The following is a 15151-nucleotide window of genomic DNA, read 5'->3' as shown; positions in this document are numbered from 1 at the left end:
GGATTCAGTTTGGTGGAAACACCACTGCTGGGAATATGTGCATATTTTATTTATGCTAATTCTAGAATATTAACATGGAAATCTGTCGCCAATTGGATGGAAACCAAGTTTATGATGTGAATTGTTTCTCTTGGACAAATCTGTTGGCTTTCATGTTTGTGTAAAGGTTACCGTTAAACCATATCAGTCAATATAATTCATCAATACAGCCAGTCAATGAAGATAACGGTCTTGAAATGAAACAAGACATGTACATCACTTTATCTGTTAAAGTAGTGTGCCTAGTAACTACAGCCATGTTTTGGAGGGGGGTTACACACCTCGATATCAGTGGCGGCTGGTGGGAGGAGCTATAGGAAGATGGGGTCATTGTAATGTCTGAAATGGAACGATATCAAACAATAACAAACATATGTAAACCACGTTTGGCTCCGTTCCATTTCAATCCTTTCCAGCCATTACAACAAGCCTGTCCTCCTATAGATCCTCCGACCAGCCTCCACTGCTCAATAGAGTGGTTTTGCTCACCCTCCAGTTCCAATGCCAGATCTCCTTTTGAAAGGCTTCAAAGCGGATATGAAGGTGTGAATATGTGGAAAACTGTTATGCTGCCAGACCTCAGCATGTGCTTTGAGATCAGCTACAAAATAAAGACAGAAATCAGATCGGAGTGCAACAACTGACCATGTCTATTTTGATCATCCATTCATTTCAGATCCAAACCAAACACTGCTCCATACACTTCATGTTCTAGTGAGCACATTTGCTGTCGGAAACAAAAGATAGCCATCACCTGTTGCACAATCCATCCAGAGAACAAAAAGTAGGCTTACAAACTACATTTGTGTATGAATATAAACATCTAAAATATTTCATTACAAGTCACATACTTGTGACATTTTGATGTAATTAAAACAGTCCTTCTGACACAACAGCATTCCCTCATCCAAGAGAGAGCATGACCATCCGTTGTGTTAATTAAAACAGTCCTTCTGACACAACAGCATTGCCTCATCCAAGAGAGAGCATGACCATCCGTTGTGTTAATTAAAACAGTCCTTCTGACACAACATCATTGCCTCATCCAAGAGAGAGCATGACCATCCGTTGTGTTAATTAAAACAGTCCTTCTGACACAACAGCATTCCCTCATCCAAGAGAGAGCATGACCATCCGCTGTGTTAATTAAAACAGTCCTTCTGACACAACAGCATTCCCTCATCCAAGAGAGAGCATGACCATCCGCTGTGTTAATTAAAACAGTCCTTCTGACACAACAGCATTCCCTCATCCAAGAGAGAGCATGACCATCCGCTGTGTTAAGATCATTAGGGCCCTGTGTTTTGACCTGGATTTTTACTTTTATTTCAAGCTTTTAATCAAACTGTCCCCTTTTCTTTTTATGTCAGCTGGTCCAGCCCCATCCTCCAGCACCACACTGAGATGAGTGCTTTCATTTTTAGTCTAATTCTCATTTCTGGAAAAGGCTTAAAATAAAAAGGTTAAAATCCAGGTGATGTGACATGATTCACCTGGAGAGCTACCCTCCTATAACCCAACCCTGTTCCTGGAGAGCTACCCTCCTATAACCCAACCCTGTTCCTGGAGAGCTACCCTCCTATAACCCAACCCTGTTCCTGGAGAGCTACCCTCCTATAACCCAACCCTGTTCCTGGAGAGCTACCCTCCTATAACCCAACCCTGTTCCTGGAGAGCTACCCTCCTATAACCCAACCCTGTTCCTGGAGAGCTACCCTCCTATAACCCAACCCTGTTCCTGGAGAGCTACCCTCCTATAACCCAACCCTGTTCCTGGAGAGCTACCCTCCTATAACCCAACCCTGTTCCTGGAGAGCTACCCTCCTATAACCCAACCCTGTTCCTGGAGAGCTACCCTCCTATAACCCAACCCTGTTCCTGGAGAGCTACCCTCCTATAACCCAACCCTGTTCCTGGAGAGCTACCCTCCTATAACCCAACTCTGTTCCTGGAGAGCTACCCTCCTATAACCCAACTCTGTTCCTGGAGAGCTACCCTCCTATAACCCAACCCTGTTACTGGAGAGCTACCCTACTATAACCCAACCCTGTTCCTGGAGAGCTACCCTCCTATAACCCAACCCTGTTCCTGGAGAGCTACCCTCCTATAACCCAACCCTGTTCCTGGAGAGCTACCCTACTATAACCCAACCCTGTTCCTGGAGAGCTACCCTCCTATAAACCAACCCTGTTCCTGGAGAGCTACCCTCCTGTCCCGTAGTTGTAACTAACCTGCTAGATTAGGGTTGGAGTGAAACCCTCCAGGATATTAGAATCAGGTGCTAGATTGAGGTTGGAGTGAAACCCTCCAGGATATCATAGATTATTCTATATGTACTTCTATGATTCCACCACCACTGCTGCTGTGTGTGGCCTGGTGTTTCTGTAGGCTCTTGTGCCAGGCAAAGCCTTTTCCACAGACAGGGCATGTGTACGGTTTCTCTCCAGTGTGGGTGCTCTGGTGGGCCTTGTGGCTGCGCAGGTCCGAGAACCTCTTCCCACAGTCGGCGCACTGGTGGGGCTTCTCCCCAGAGCGATTCTGCCGGTGAACCTTTAAACCCCATGACGTGCCGAATGACTTCTTACAGTGAGCACACTGGTATGGTTTGTCTCCTGTGTGAGCCTTCTGATGCACCTGAGACAGAAACATAGAATTACATATTAGAACTTTATTTTACAGGATCTCTGTGTTTAGAAACGCATCGTTCATCAAAATTGAAACAACCGGGCCACGTTCAGTAGCCGAAAAGTTGTTGAACTTTGCGGAATAGAAATGACATAAATAGACGTGCCGACGTGATTCCTTATGCTACATGTCAGAGAGGCATATTTGTTCTAGATAGACTATTTCTATCTGAACGTTTCATGTACAATAGGTTTTCTATTGTACATGGTCATTTGGAGACACCATAGAAATGGAATGAATGGAACGGGCTAGGAACCGCCAACCCTGGCAAACTGAACCGCCATCCACCCATTATGACATCATTGACTTGAACGGGGACGTCCGTTCTATTCATTCTATTTCAATGGGAGAGACAGCTACAGGGCCAAGTCTGGCAACTGCATGTCAGCGTGATTGTTAGGTTAGATTACTTGTTAGATATTACTGCATGGTCGGAACTAGAAGCACAAGCATTTCGCTACACTCGCATTAACATCTGCTAACCATGTGTATGTGACAAATGAAATTTGATTTGATATCTGTAGAAACGTTTGTGGTCAATACGCACATCCTTAACAAACGTTGGTGCTGGGCTAAATAAAGTCTACTTGAAAAAACAACAGAAAGGCCGGCCCACTGTATAGGCTTGTCAATACAGGTGGTAATGGGATCAGACGTAGTGTGAGAGTGATTCTATTTTACACACCTTAAGATAGGCAGCACTGGAGAAGCTCTTCCCACACTCAGAGCAGTAGTAGTAGTCCACTCCGGCCAGAACTCTCAGAGCTCTCTTCCGCCCCATCGCTGACATCACCCCCCCACCACCCTCCTTCATCCCCGTCCCATCCCCGACCACGTCAGCCCCCTCCACGGCATGCAGCCGTTGGTGTGTCCGGAGCAGTCGGACTTTGGTGAAGCCCTTCCCACACACGGAGCAGTAGTGAGGCTTCTCTCCACTGTGGGTTCTCTGGTGTTCTTTGAGGTGCTGGAGTCTCAGGAAGCTCCGGTCACACTGGGAGCAGTGGTGCGTCCTCTCTGCTGTGTGAACCAAGCGGTGCTTGTTGAGGTAGCGGGCGGTGTCGAAGGTCTTGCCGCAGTCATGGCAGTAGTGAGATGGCTCACCGGTGGTGGTGGTGGTGTGGATTATTCTGGGCTGGTGGATTCTGCGGTGCGCGTTCAGTATCCCAGGGCTGACAAAACTCATCCCACAGTCGGAGCCGTACAGAGGGGAGTGGTGGGGTTCCTGGGTCTGTTTTTGTTGTGGTTGTTGTTGAGGTTCTTCTGATACGGAGGGACTCTTCCCACTGACAGGCCACTGGTTGCAGTTTCCGTCTGCGTCAAGGAAATAAAGAGTGCTGAGTTAAATCTGAAGAAACAGTACCATGCTAAGGTTCATACTAGCACACTCAATATTGGTCTTGCATCCCAATTGGCACCTTATTCCCTTTATAGGGCACTACTTTTGACCAAGGCCTGTCGGGCTCTACAGGGAATAGGGTGTCATTTTGGGACGTACCCATTATCTGTACATACCAGAAAAAATAAAAACCCCTATAGCTTCTTCCTCTTCTTTGACCGCAAAACCACCCTCCTCTTCTTCTTCTTTAACTACAAGAGCTTCGTCCTTCTCTTCCTCCTCTACTTTGACCATGAAAGCATGATCTTCTTCTTTAACTTGTAGAGAGATATCCTCTTCCTCCTCTTCTTCTTTAACATGTAGAGAGATATCCTCTTCCTCCTCCCCTTCTTCTTCTTCTTCTTTAACTTGCAGAGAGATATCCTCTTCCTCCTCTTCTTCTTTAACTTGTAGAAAGCTATCCTCTTCTTGTTTGATGATGATGTTCAGGTCTGGAGTTTGCCAGCAGTCTACCAGTTCCAGCTTCACTAGTCTTTTACTGTATTCAGGGTCCTTCGTGTTGGTATATGTGGGTGGTAGTAATCTATAAGTGTAGAGAGTATCCATGGTGACTATGGGTTTAGGTTCAATGTAGCACAATATACAGAGTTAGTTCACTGATCGCTCTTTTTTAGAGCCGTATGTAGCCAGTTTGCTCTGGGTGCCAGTATGCTCGGGGAAGAGGTTGATATCTCTAGAACACCGTTTGACAGCTTAGCCGACATTAACCATTTGATTCTTTCAGCTTCCGCCTTACGTCACTCACCCTGCAATCGTAGACATGCACAATGATAATTACTACATACGTGATGTGATAGATGACTTTCCATGAAATGAATAAACAGGAAACAGATTTTACGAAAGGACAAAACAATCGAACTTTGAACTGGAAGAGCATTAGCACCTGATTTTTGAATTTTCAAAATAAAAGCCACACCACCAATTACAGTAAAGTAAAAGTACACGGAGCGCAACCAATGAGGAGCGAGAACACGGATTTGTTTTTAGCTCATGAGTTCGTCACGGCGCGGCTCGCGTGACCAGAGTGTGAGTTTTGCCGCGTTCATAACAACTGGAAACTCGCAAATAGGATCTCGGAAAGCTCCGACCTCAGTGTGTTCAAAATAACGGGGAACTCGGAAAATAAATTAGCTCCGTGGGGGAAAAATTATCTGAACAGTCATCCAACTCGGAATTCCAACTCGAGAACTAGCACCGACTTTCTGACCTGAAGATCACTAACGACGATATATTCGTATTTTTTTGAGTTCCCAGTTGTTTTGAACGCATCATTTCCCTAGCGAGTCTGTGGGTGTATTCATTACGCGGATTCCGCTTTAAGAGGTCTCGTCTGTTGCAAAACGTTTAGCAACGGAAAACTTTCACTCCAAACGGGAAACATTTTGCAACGAAAATAAATAAATATAGGTCCCTCCCTGTTGGTTCTGTTTGCTCCCGCGTAACGAATATACCCCTGGCAAGAAAGAAGTGAAATGAGAAGCTAGCTAGCTGTTTAGCTACCCATATGACTGCTCGGAAAATGTCGGCTTGTCTTATTAGCTAGCTAGCATAATCAAAACTAACTTTGGAAAAGCATCTATTCGGCGGTGATGTGATTTTCCAGCTTGGTTGCAACGGCCGTTATTCCTGAGGTAGGAAACTAAACATGACAAATGCTGTTTTATACCTAACGGTAGCTAACGTTAACACAATTGGGGGTTTGCCATACTAGCTAACTAGTTAGCAGCTAACGTTAGATACAGTGATTTGGTCAAGAATCAGCTAACTCAAATAATTCTTGTTTTTATTGAATGGCTAGCCATATATGAGAACCTGTAAGAACCCCTCTTTCCTAGGAACAGGTTTCCCGTCAGTATAAGTTGATCTGCGGAGTTGACAATTACGCATTTGTTGCAGTGTTCGTGTAATGTTATGTGCATTTGAGTTGCTTCCTGTTTACTAACTGTCATTTAGCTAGCCAAACTGCATGTCTGTCAAAACGTCAGTTACTACTCAATAAGAAAGCTATAAAAGTGGGTTCCTGTTATTAGCTATAAAATACATTGTCAGAACTCAAAGCCAGTTATTCTGTAATATTTGGAAATGGTTCGTCTCAAATGGCAACCTATTCCCTAGTATAGTGAGTACACATTTTGACCACGGCCCATAGGGCTATGGAGGAGTGCCTATGCTATGGGCTATGGAGGAGTGCCTATGCTATGGAGGAGTGCCTATGCTATGGGCTATGGAGGAGTGCCTATGCTATGGAGGAGTGCCTATGCTATGGGGGAGTGCCTATGCTATGGAGGAGTGCCTATGCTATGGAGGAGTGCCTATGCTATGGAGGAGTGCCTATGCTATGGAGGAGTGCCTATGCTATGGAGGAGTGCCTATGCTATGGAGGAGTGCCTATGCTATGGAGGAGTGCCTATGCTATGGAGGAGTGCCTATGCTATGGAGGAGTGCCTATGCTATGGGCTATGGAGGAGTGCCTATGCTATGGAGGAGTGCCTATGCTATGGGCTATGGAGGAGTGCCTATGCTATGGGCCCTGAGCTCTGGTCAAAAGTAGTCACTATGATATTTCTTGTTTTTTTCCCTCCTTTTGGATTGTGTGTATTGTTCAATATTACTGTACTGTTGGCGCTAGAAAGGTATGCATTTTGTTGCACCTGCGATAACATTGAGAATCTGTGTAAAGGACCAATACACTTTGATTTGTGGTAATAAGGTGCCATTTGGGGTCTCACACAGTTCATAGTTTTCTCTCTCTCTCTCCCTGTCTCTCTCTCCCTCTTTCTGTCTCTCTCTCTTCCTTTCTCTTTCTGTCTCTCTCTCTTCCTTTCTCTTTCTGTCTCTGTCTCTCTTCCTTTCTCTTTCTGTCTCTCTCTCTTCCTTTCTCTCTCTTCCTTTCTCTTTCTGTCTCTGTCTCTCTTCCTTTCTCTTTCTGTCTGTCTCTCTTCCTTTCTCTTTCTGTCTCTCTCTCTTCCTTTCTCTTTCTGTCTCTGTCTCTCTTCCTTTCTCTTTCTGTCTCTCTCTCTTCCTTTCTCTTTCTGTCTCTCTCTCTTTCTGTCTCTATCTCTCTGTTTGTGTTTTTCTTTCTGTCTATCTCTCTGTTTGTGTTTTTCTTTCTGTCTATCTCTCTGTTTGTGTTTTTCTTTCTGTCTCTCTCTCTTCCTTTCTCTTTCTGTCTCTCTCTCTTCCTTTCTCTTTCTGTCTCTCTCTCTTCCTTTCTCTTTCTGTCTCTCTCTCTTCCTTTCTCTTTCTGTCTCTCTCTCTTTCTGTCTCTGTCTCTCTGTTTGTGTTTTTCTTTCTGTCTCTCTCTTGCACTCGCTCTTTTTCTTCTCTCTCTCGCTCTCTCATTCAATTCAAGGGCTTTATTGGCATGGGAAACATATATTAACATTGCAATGCAAATTAAGTAGATAATAAACAATAACAGTAAACATTACACTCACAGAAGTTCCAATATAATAAAGACATTTCAAATGTCATATTATGTAGATATACAGTGTTGTAATGATGTGCAAGTTTTTTTTACAAGCCATATTCTGTTTCTTGCTCTCTTCCTCTCTCTTTGTCTCGCGCTCTTTCTCTCTCTCTCGCACTCTTTCTCTGTCGCACTCTTTCTCACACTTCTCTTTCTCTCACACTTCTCTTTCTCTCTCGCGCTCTCTCTCTCTCTCACTTATTCTTTGGTTCTCTCTCTCCTCCAGACCCCAGATGATCCAGCAGATGGAGGGGGGTACTGCTGCTGCCCCCGTCCCCAACCCTCTCTCCGATCTCTCCTCCCCCCTAACCCCTCCTGTGACCTCTGCCCCCCCTCCCTCTCCGTACCCCCGGCCCTCTGCCAGCCCCTTCATCAGCGAGGACCAGTTTGGGTGCCACTGTTGCTACGACGTCCTGGTCAACCCGACAACGCTGAACTGTGGTCACAGCTTCTGCCGCCACTGCCTGGCTCTCTGGTGGGAGTCTAGTAGGAAGACTGAGTGTCCTGAGTGCAGGGAGAAGTGGGAGGGCTTCCCCAAAGTCAACATCCTGCTGAGGTAAGGTACTAGAGTACGTGAACTTAACGTACTGGTACGACTCTCTAGAGCTGGGAACTGCCAGAGACCTCACCATATTATCACCATACTTAGGTGCCGATACCATATGTATTCTATATAGAATTGTGACAATCGCAATACATATCGTATCGGCACCTAAGTATGGTGAACGAGTTTTGATCAGTCATGGAAATAAAAGTGCTGAAAACAAATTGCCTCATTATTTAAAAAGATGGAGAAGCAGGTATGAAGGAAAAATATGGCTGTTAATTAGGAAGAAATAGGGTTCCTAGATCCCACCACACACAGTAATACCGCCTGGCAGGGGAGCTGTGCAATGAGGGAAGTGCTAATGGATTCATTTTCTTGCAGGCGCTGCTCAGAGGCACAAAAGTTGGTCTAATTTACTCAAGTCTACGAAGTGAGACTTTGTCCTGGTGTTTCTTGGCTATTTACATTGTGCGGTTGTTTTTCAGGGGAACTTAACCTGTAGTACACTACTCCTGCTGAGGTAAGGGAACTTAACCTGTAGTACACTACTCCTGCTGAGGTAGGGGAACTTAACCTGTAGTACACTACTCCTGCTGAGGTAGGGGAACTGACCTGTAGTACACTACTCCTGCTGAGGTAGGGGAACTTAACCTGTAGTACACTACTCCTGCTGAGGTAGGGGAACTGACCTGTAGTACACTACTCCTGCTGAGGTAGGGGAACTGACCTGTAGTACACTACTCCTGCTGAGGTAGGGGAACTGACCTGTAGTACACTACTCCTGCTGAGGTAGGGGAACTGACCTGTAGTACACTACTCCTGCTGAGGTAGGGGAACTTAACCTGTAGTACACTACTCCTGCTGAGGTAGGGGAACTGACCTGTAGTACACTACTCCTGCTGAGGTAGGGGAACTGACCTGTAGTACACTACTCCTGCTGAGGTAGGGGAACTGACCTGTAGTACACTACTCCTGCTGAGGTAGGGGAACTGACCTGTAGTACACTACTCCTGCTGAGGTAGGGGAACTGACCTGTAGTACACTACTCCTGCTGAGGTAGGGGAACTGACCTGTAGTACACTACTCCTGCTGAGGTAGGGGAACTGACCTGTAGTACACTACTCCTGCTGATGTAGGGGAACTTAACCTGTAGTACACTACTCCTGCTGAGGTAGGGGAACTGACCTGTAGTACACTACTCCTGCTGAGGTAGGGGAACTGACCTGTAGTACACTACTCCTGCTGAGGTAGGGGAACTGACCTGTAGTACACTACTCCTGCTGATGTAGGGGAACTTAACCTGTAGTACACTACTCCTGCTGAGGTAGGGGAACTGACCTGTAGTACACTACTCCTGCTGAGGTAGGGGAACTGACCTGTAGTACACTACTCCTGCTGAGGTAGGGGAACTGACCTGTAGTACACTACTCCTGCTGAGGTAGGGGAACTGACCTGTAGTACACTACTCCTGCTGAGGTAGGGGAACTGACCTGTAGTACACTACTCCTGCTGAGGTAGGGGAACTGACCTGTAGTACACTACTCCTGCTGAGGTAGGGGAACTGACCTGTAGTACACTACTCCTGCTGAGGTAAGGGAACTGACCTGTAGTACACTACTCCTGCTGAGGTAGGGGAACTTAACCTGTAGTACACTACTCCTGCTGAGGTAGGGGAACTTAACCTGTAGTACACTACTCCTGCTGAGGTAGGGGAACTTAACCTGTAGTACACTACTCCTGCTGAGGTAGGGGAACTTAACCTGTAGTACACTACTCCTGCTGAGGTAGGGGAACTTAACCTGTAGTACACTACTCCTGCTGAGGTAGGGGAACTGACCTGTAGTACACTACTCCTGCTGAGGTAGGGGAACTGACCTGTAGTACACTACTCCTGCTGAGGTAGGGGAACGTGACCTGTAGTACACTACTCCTGCTGAGGTAGGGGAACATGACCTGTAGTACACTACTCCTGCTGAGGTAGGGGAACATGACCTGTAGTACACTACTCCTGCTGAGGTAGGGGAACATGACCTGTAGTACACTACTCCTGCTGAGGTAGGGGAACTGACCTGTAGTACACTACTCCTGCTGAGGTAGGGGAACTGACCTGTAGTACGCTACTCCTGCTGAGGTAGGGGAACGTGACCTGCAGTACACTGAGTAATACCTGTCAATGTTAATACATTCAACCTGGCATGCTTATCGGTCGATTGGCTACTGGAATTATGTTTTTGCGTGTGTATTTTCTTTAGTTGTCGTGTATCTTATTTCTCACACGCAGACAGTACAGATCCTAGTTAGTCAGTGCGCAACAAATAACAATTCTAAATGCGTGTTAAACTGTTTTGATGGCCACGATTTAAAAAAAATATTATGTTTAACTTCAAATAATGAGGCATGTCTTACCTAGCTCCAAGGTAGCCTTGCCAAAATCCATCCATGTAAACATGGACAATTTATTTTATAGATTTCTTCATCCCATTAACCTGATTTTCTCTTCTGTTCTTTTGGTTTTCATATCAACTTTCTTTCTTACCTTTTACTCCTCCCTCTCTCATCCCCTCCTCTCTCTATCCTCTACCCCTCTCTCTCTCCACCCTTCCCTTCTCTCTCTCATCCCCTCCTCTCTCCCTCCTCTACCCCTCTCCCTCCTTCTCCCTCCACCCCCTCCATCCTTTCTACCCACCCCCTCCCCCTCTCAGAGATGCAGTAGAGCGGTTGTTCTCAGAGGTAGTGGGTAGGAGGAGAGCAGAGATCCAGGGGAACCCCAAGGTCTCCCAGAGCCTGCTGGCCTTTCAGAGGTACCGTACTAACACACTCAGAGCCGGCTGGCCTATTTGAGATTGTTCAAAGTAGCCACCCTTTGCCTTGTTGACAGCTTTGCACACTCTTTGCATTCTCTCAACCAGCTTCATGAGGTAGTCACCTGGAATGCATTTCAATTAACAGGTGTGCCTTGTTAAAAGTTAATTTGTGTTATTTCTTTCATTTGTGTTGTGACAAGGTAGGGTTGGTATACAGAATATAGCCCTATTTGGTAAAAGACCAAGTCCATATTATGGCAAGAACAGCTCAAATAAGCAAAGAGAAACGACAGACCATCATTACTTTAAGACATGAAGGTCAGTCAATGCGAAAAAATGTAAAAAACTTTGAAAGTTTCTTCAAGTGCAGTCGCAAAAACCATCAAGCACTATGATGAAACTGGCTCTCATGAGGACTACCACAGGAAAGGAAGACCCAGAGTTACCTCTGCTGCAGAGGATAAGTTTGAGCGTTACCAGCCTCAGAAAACGGCAATTAACTGCACATCAGATTGCAGCCCAAATAAATGCTTCATAGTTCAAGTAACAGACACATCTCAACATCAACTGTTCAGAGGAGACTGTGTGAATCAGGCCTTCATGGTCGAATTGCTGCAAAGAAACCACTACTAAAGGACACAAATAAGAAGAGACTTGCTTGGGCCAAGAAACGCAAGCAATGGACATTAGACCGGTGGAAATCTGTCCTTTTGGTCTGGAGTCCAAATGTGAGATTTTTGGTTCCAACCGCCGTGTCTTTGAAACACAGAGTAGGTGAACGGATGATCTCTGCATGTGTGGTTCCCACCGTGAAGCACGGAGGTGGTGGTGTGATGGTGCTTTGCTGTTGACACTGTCAGTGATTTATTTAGAATTCAAGGCACACTTAACCAGCATGGCTACCAAAGCATTCTGCAGCGATACGCCGTCCCATCTGGTTTGCACATCACTTGCTTTTCAACAGGACAATGACCCAACACACCTCCAGGCTGTGTAAGGGCTATTTTACAAAGAAGTAGTGTGATGGAGTGCTGCATCACATGACCTGGCCTCCATAATCACCCAACCTAAACCCAATTGAGATGGTTTGTCTGTATAACACCCCTACCTTGTCACAACACAACTGATTGGCTCAAACGCATTAAGAAGGAAAGAAATAACACAAATTAACTTTTAACAAGGGTGACCTGTTAATTGAAATACATTCCAGGTGACTACCTCATGAGGCTGGTTGAGAGAATGCCAAGAGTGTGCAGGGCTGTCTTCGGGGCAAGGGGTGGCTACTTTGAAGAATCTCAAATATAAAATATATTTTGATTTGTGAAACACTTTTTTGGTTACTACATGATTCCATATGTGTTATTTCATAGTTTTGATGTCTTCACTATTATTCTACAATGTAGAAAATAGTAAAAATAAAGAAAAACCCTTGAATGAGTAGGTGTGTCCAAACTTTTGACTGGTACTGTACATATACATACAGTGCCTTCGGAAAGTATTCAGACCCCTTGACTTTTTCCACATTTTGTTAGGTTACAGCCTTAATCTAAAATTGATTAAATTGTTTTTTTCCCTCGTTAAATTATTAATAAAAAACAATCACATTTACGTAAGTTTTCAAAGCCTTTATTCAGTACTTTGTTGAAGCACCTTTGGCAGCGATTACAGCATCGAGTCTTCATGTGTATGACGCTACAAGCTCGGCACACCTGTATTTGTGGAGTTTCTCCCATTCTTCTCTGCAGATCCTTTCAAGCTCTGTCAGGTTGGATGGGGAGCATTGCTGCTCCAGAGATGTTCGATAGGGTTCAAGCCTGGGCTCTGGCTGGGCCACTCAAGGACATTCAGAGACTTGTCCCAAAGCCACTCCTGCGTTGTCTTGGCTTTGCGCTTAGGGTCGTTGTCCCTTTGGAAGGTGAACCTTCGCCCCAGTCTGACAACCTGCTCCAGAGCGCTCAGGATTTCATCAAGGATCCCTCTGTACTTTGCTCCGTTCATCTTTGCCTCGATCCTGACTAGTCTTCCTGCCACTGAAAAACAGCATGATGCTTTCACCATAGGGATGGTGCCAGGTTTTCTCCAGACATGACGCTTGGCATTTAGGCCAAAGAGTTTAGTCTTGGTTTCATCAGACCAAAGTATCATGTTTCATCAGGTCTGAGAGTCTTTAGGTGCCTTTTGGGAAAACTCCAAGTGGGCTGTCATGTGCCTTTTACTGAAGAGTGGCTTCTGTCAGGCCACTCTACCATAAAGGTCTGATTGGTGGAGTACTGCAGAGATGGTTGTCCTTCTGGAAGGTTCTCCCATCTCCACAGAGGAACTCTGGAGCTCTGTCAGAGTGACCATCAGGTTCTTGGTCACCTCCCTGACCAAGGCCCTTCTCCCGACTGCTCAATTTGGCCAGGCGGCCAGCTCTAGGAAGAGTCTTGGTGGTTCCAAACGTCCTTCATTTAAGAATGATGGAGGCCACTGTGTTCTTAGGGACCTTCAATGCTACAGAAATGTTTTGGTACCCTTCCCAAAATCTGTGCCTCGACGCAATTCTTTCTCGGGGCAATACGGACAATTCCTTCGACCTCATGGCATGGTTTTTGCTCTGACATGCACTGTCAACTGTGGAACCTTATACAGACAGGTGTGTGCCTTTCCAAATCATGTCCAATCAATTGATTTTACCACAGGTGTACTCCAATCAAGTTGTAGAAACATCTCAAGGATGATCAATGGAAACAGGATGCACCTGAGCTCAATTTTGAGTCTCATAGCAAAGGGTCTGAATATTTCTGTAAATAAGGTATTTCAGTTTTATTTTATTATTTTTTTATAGAAATTTGCAAACATTTCTAAACCTATTTTAGGTTTATTATGGGGTATTGTGTGTAGATTGATGAGGAAAATATTTTATTTAATCCTTTTTAGAATAAGACTGTAACATAATGTGGAAAAAGGAAGGGGTCTGAATACTTTCTGAATGCACTGTATCTGCAGAAGTATGTGGACACCCCTTCAAATTAGTGGATTCGGCAATTTCAGCCACACCCGTTGCTGACAGATGTATAAAATTGAGCATAGAGCCTTGCAATCTCTATAGAAAAACATTGTAAGTAGAATGGCCTTAATGAAGAGCTCTGACTTTCAACGTGGCACCGTCGTGCCACCTTTTCAGATGTGAAGTGGTAGGCCACACAAGCTCACAGAACAGGACCGCCGAGTGCTGAAGCACATAAAAATCATCCTCGGTTGCAACACTCAATACAGAGTTACAAAATGCCTCTGGAAGCAACGTCAACACAAGAGCTTCATGATATGGGTTTCCATGGCCGAGCAGCCTAAGATCACCATGCGCAATGCCAAGCGTCGGCTGGAGTGGTATGAAGCTCGCCGCCATTGGAGCAGTGGAAACGCGTTCTCTGGAGTGATGAATCACGCTTCACCATCTGGCAGTCCCACAGATGAATCTGGGTTTGGCGGATGCCAGGTTAACACTACATACCCCAAAGCATAGTGCCAACTGTAAAGTTTGGTGGAGGAATAATGGTCTGTTTTTCATGGTTCAGGCTAGGCCCCTTAGTTCCAGCGAAGCGGAATCTCAATGCTCCAGCATACAATGACATTCTAGACAATTCTGTGCTTCCAACTTTGTGGCAACAGTTTGGGGAAGGCTCTTTCCCGTTTCAGCATGACAATGCCCCCATGCACAAAGCGAGGTCCATACAGAAATGGTTTGTCGAGATCAGTGTGGAAGAACTTGACTCAACACCATCGAAGACCTTTGGGATGAATTGGAACCAGGCCTAATCGCCCAACATCAGTGCCCGACCTCACTAATGCTCTTGTGGCTGAATGGAAGAGAGTCTCCGCAGCAGCGTTCCAACATCTAGTGGAAAGCCTTCCCAAAAGAGGTGGAGGCTGTTATAGCAGCAAAAGGGGGGGGGGACCAACTCCATATTAATGGCCATGATTTTGGAATGAGATGTTGGACGAGCAGGTGTCCACATACTGCTGGTCATCTAGTGGATTATAAAGCTCATGTCAAAACAATGGCATCTGTATGGATCCAGTGTTTGAGTAGGAGTGCTGATCTGGGATCACTTTTGGCTTTTAGATCACAATGAATACTATTATATGGACGGGGGGGGACCTGATCCTAGATCAGCACTCCTACTCTGAGATGCTTGATAGCATGGAACCCCAGCTGTATAAACATGTTG

At 45.5% G+C, this 15151-nt stretch overlaps 2 protein-coding genes across 2 annotated transcripts in view; one reads left to right on the top strand and one right to left on the bottom strand.

Moving 5' to 3' along the window:
- Positions 1 to 665: 665 nt before the first annotated feature.
- LOC106564090 (uncharacterized) lies at positions 666 to 4989 on the bottom strand. The gene is made up of 3 exons (XM_014130079.3): positions 4237 to 4989; positions 3410 to 4035; positions 666 to 2673 (listed from the first exon to the last, which is right to left on the bottom strand). Exons 1-3 carry the CDS (start codon positions 4664 to 4666, stop codon positions 2362 to 2364), a joined length of 1368 nt encoding a protein of 455 aa, XP_013985554.3. The 5' UTR covers positions 4667 to 4989; the 3' UTR covers positions 666 to 2361.
- A 307-nt stretch (positions 4990 to 5296) lies between these two features.
- LOC106564108 (bifunctional apoptosis regulator) overlaps positions 5297 to 15151 on the top strand; it is a 26106-nt gene continuing 16251 nt past the window's right edge. The window contains exons 1-3 of the mRNA XM_045690632.2: positions 5297 to 5751; positions 7816 to 8145; positions 10839 to 10937. Of these exons, the coding sequence (XP_045546588.2) occupies positions 7823 to 8145; positions 10839 to 10937 (422 nt within the window). The 5' untranslated portion in view covers positions 5297 to 5751; positions 7816 to 7822. The remainder of the gene's footprint in view (positions 5752 to 7815; positions 8146 to 10838; positions 10938 to 15151) is intronic.

This window comes from Salmo salar, chromosome 12 (genome assembly GCF_965601325.2).
Source record: "Salmo salar chromosome 12, fSalSal1, whole genome shotgun sequence".
NCBI lineage: Eukaryota > Metazoa > Chordata > Actinopteri > Salmoniformes > Salmonidae > Salmo > Salmo salar.
The sequence above is the reverse complement of the archived record's forward strand: the minus strand, read 5'-3'. Positions and strand labels throughout refer to the sequence as shown.

What these genes read in the sequence shown, in the direction of transcription:
- LOC106564090 (XM_014130079.3), bottom strand. Translation starts at nt 4,666, where the DNA reads ATGGATACTCTCTACACTTATAGATTACTACCACCCACATATACCAAC. An exon ending in AGGGGTTTTTATTTTTTCTG is followed by an intron (nt 4,036 to 4,236) that starts GTATGTACAGAT and finishes TCCTTGACGCAG; the next exon opens with ACGGAAACTGCAACCAGTGG. An exon ending in CCAGTGCTGCCTATCTTAAG is followed by an intron (nt 2,674 to 3,409) that starts GTGTGTAAAATA and finishes TTTCTGTCTCAG; the next exon opens with GTGCATCAGAAGGCTCACAC.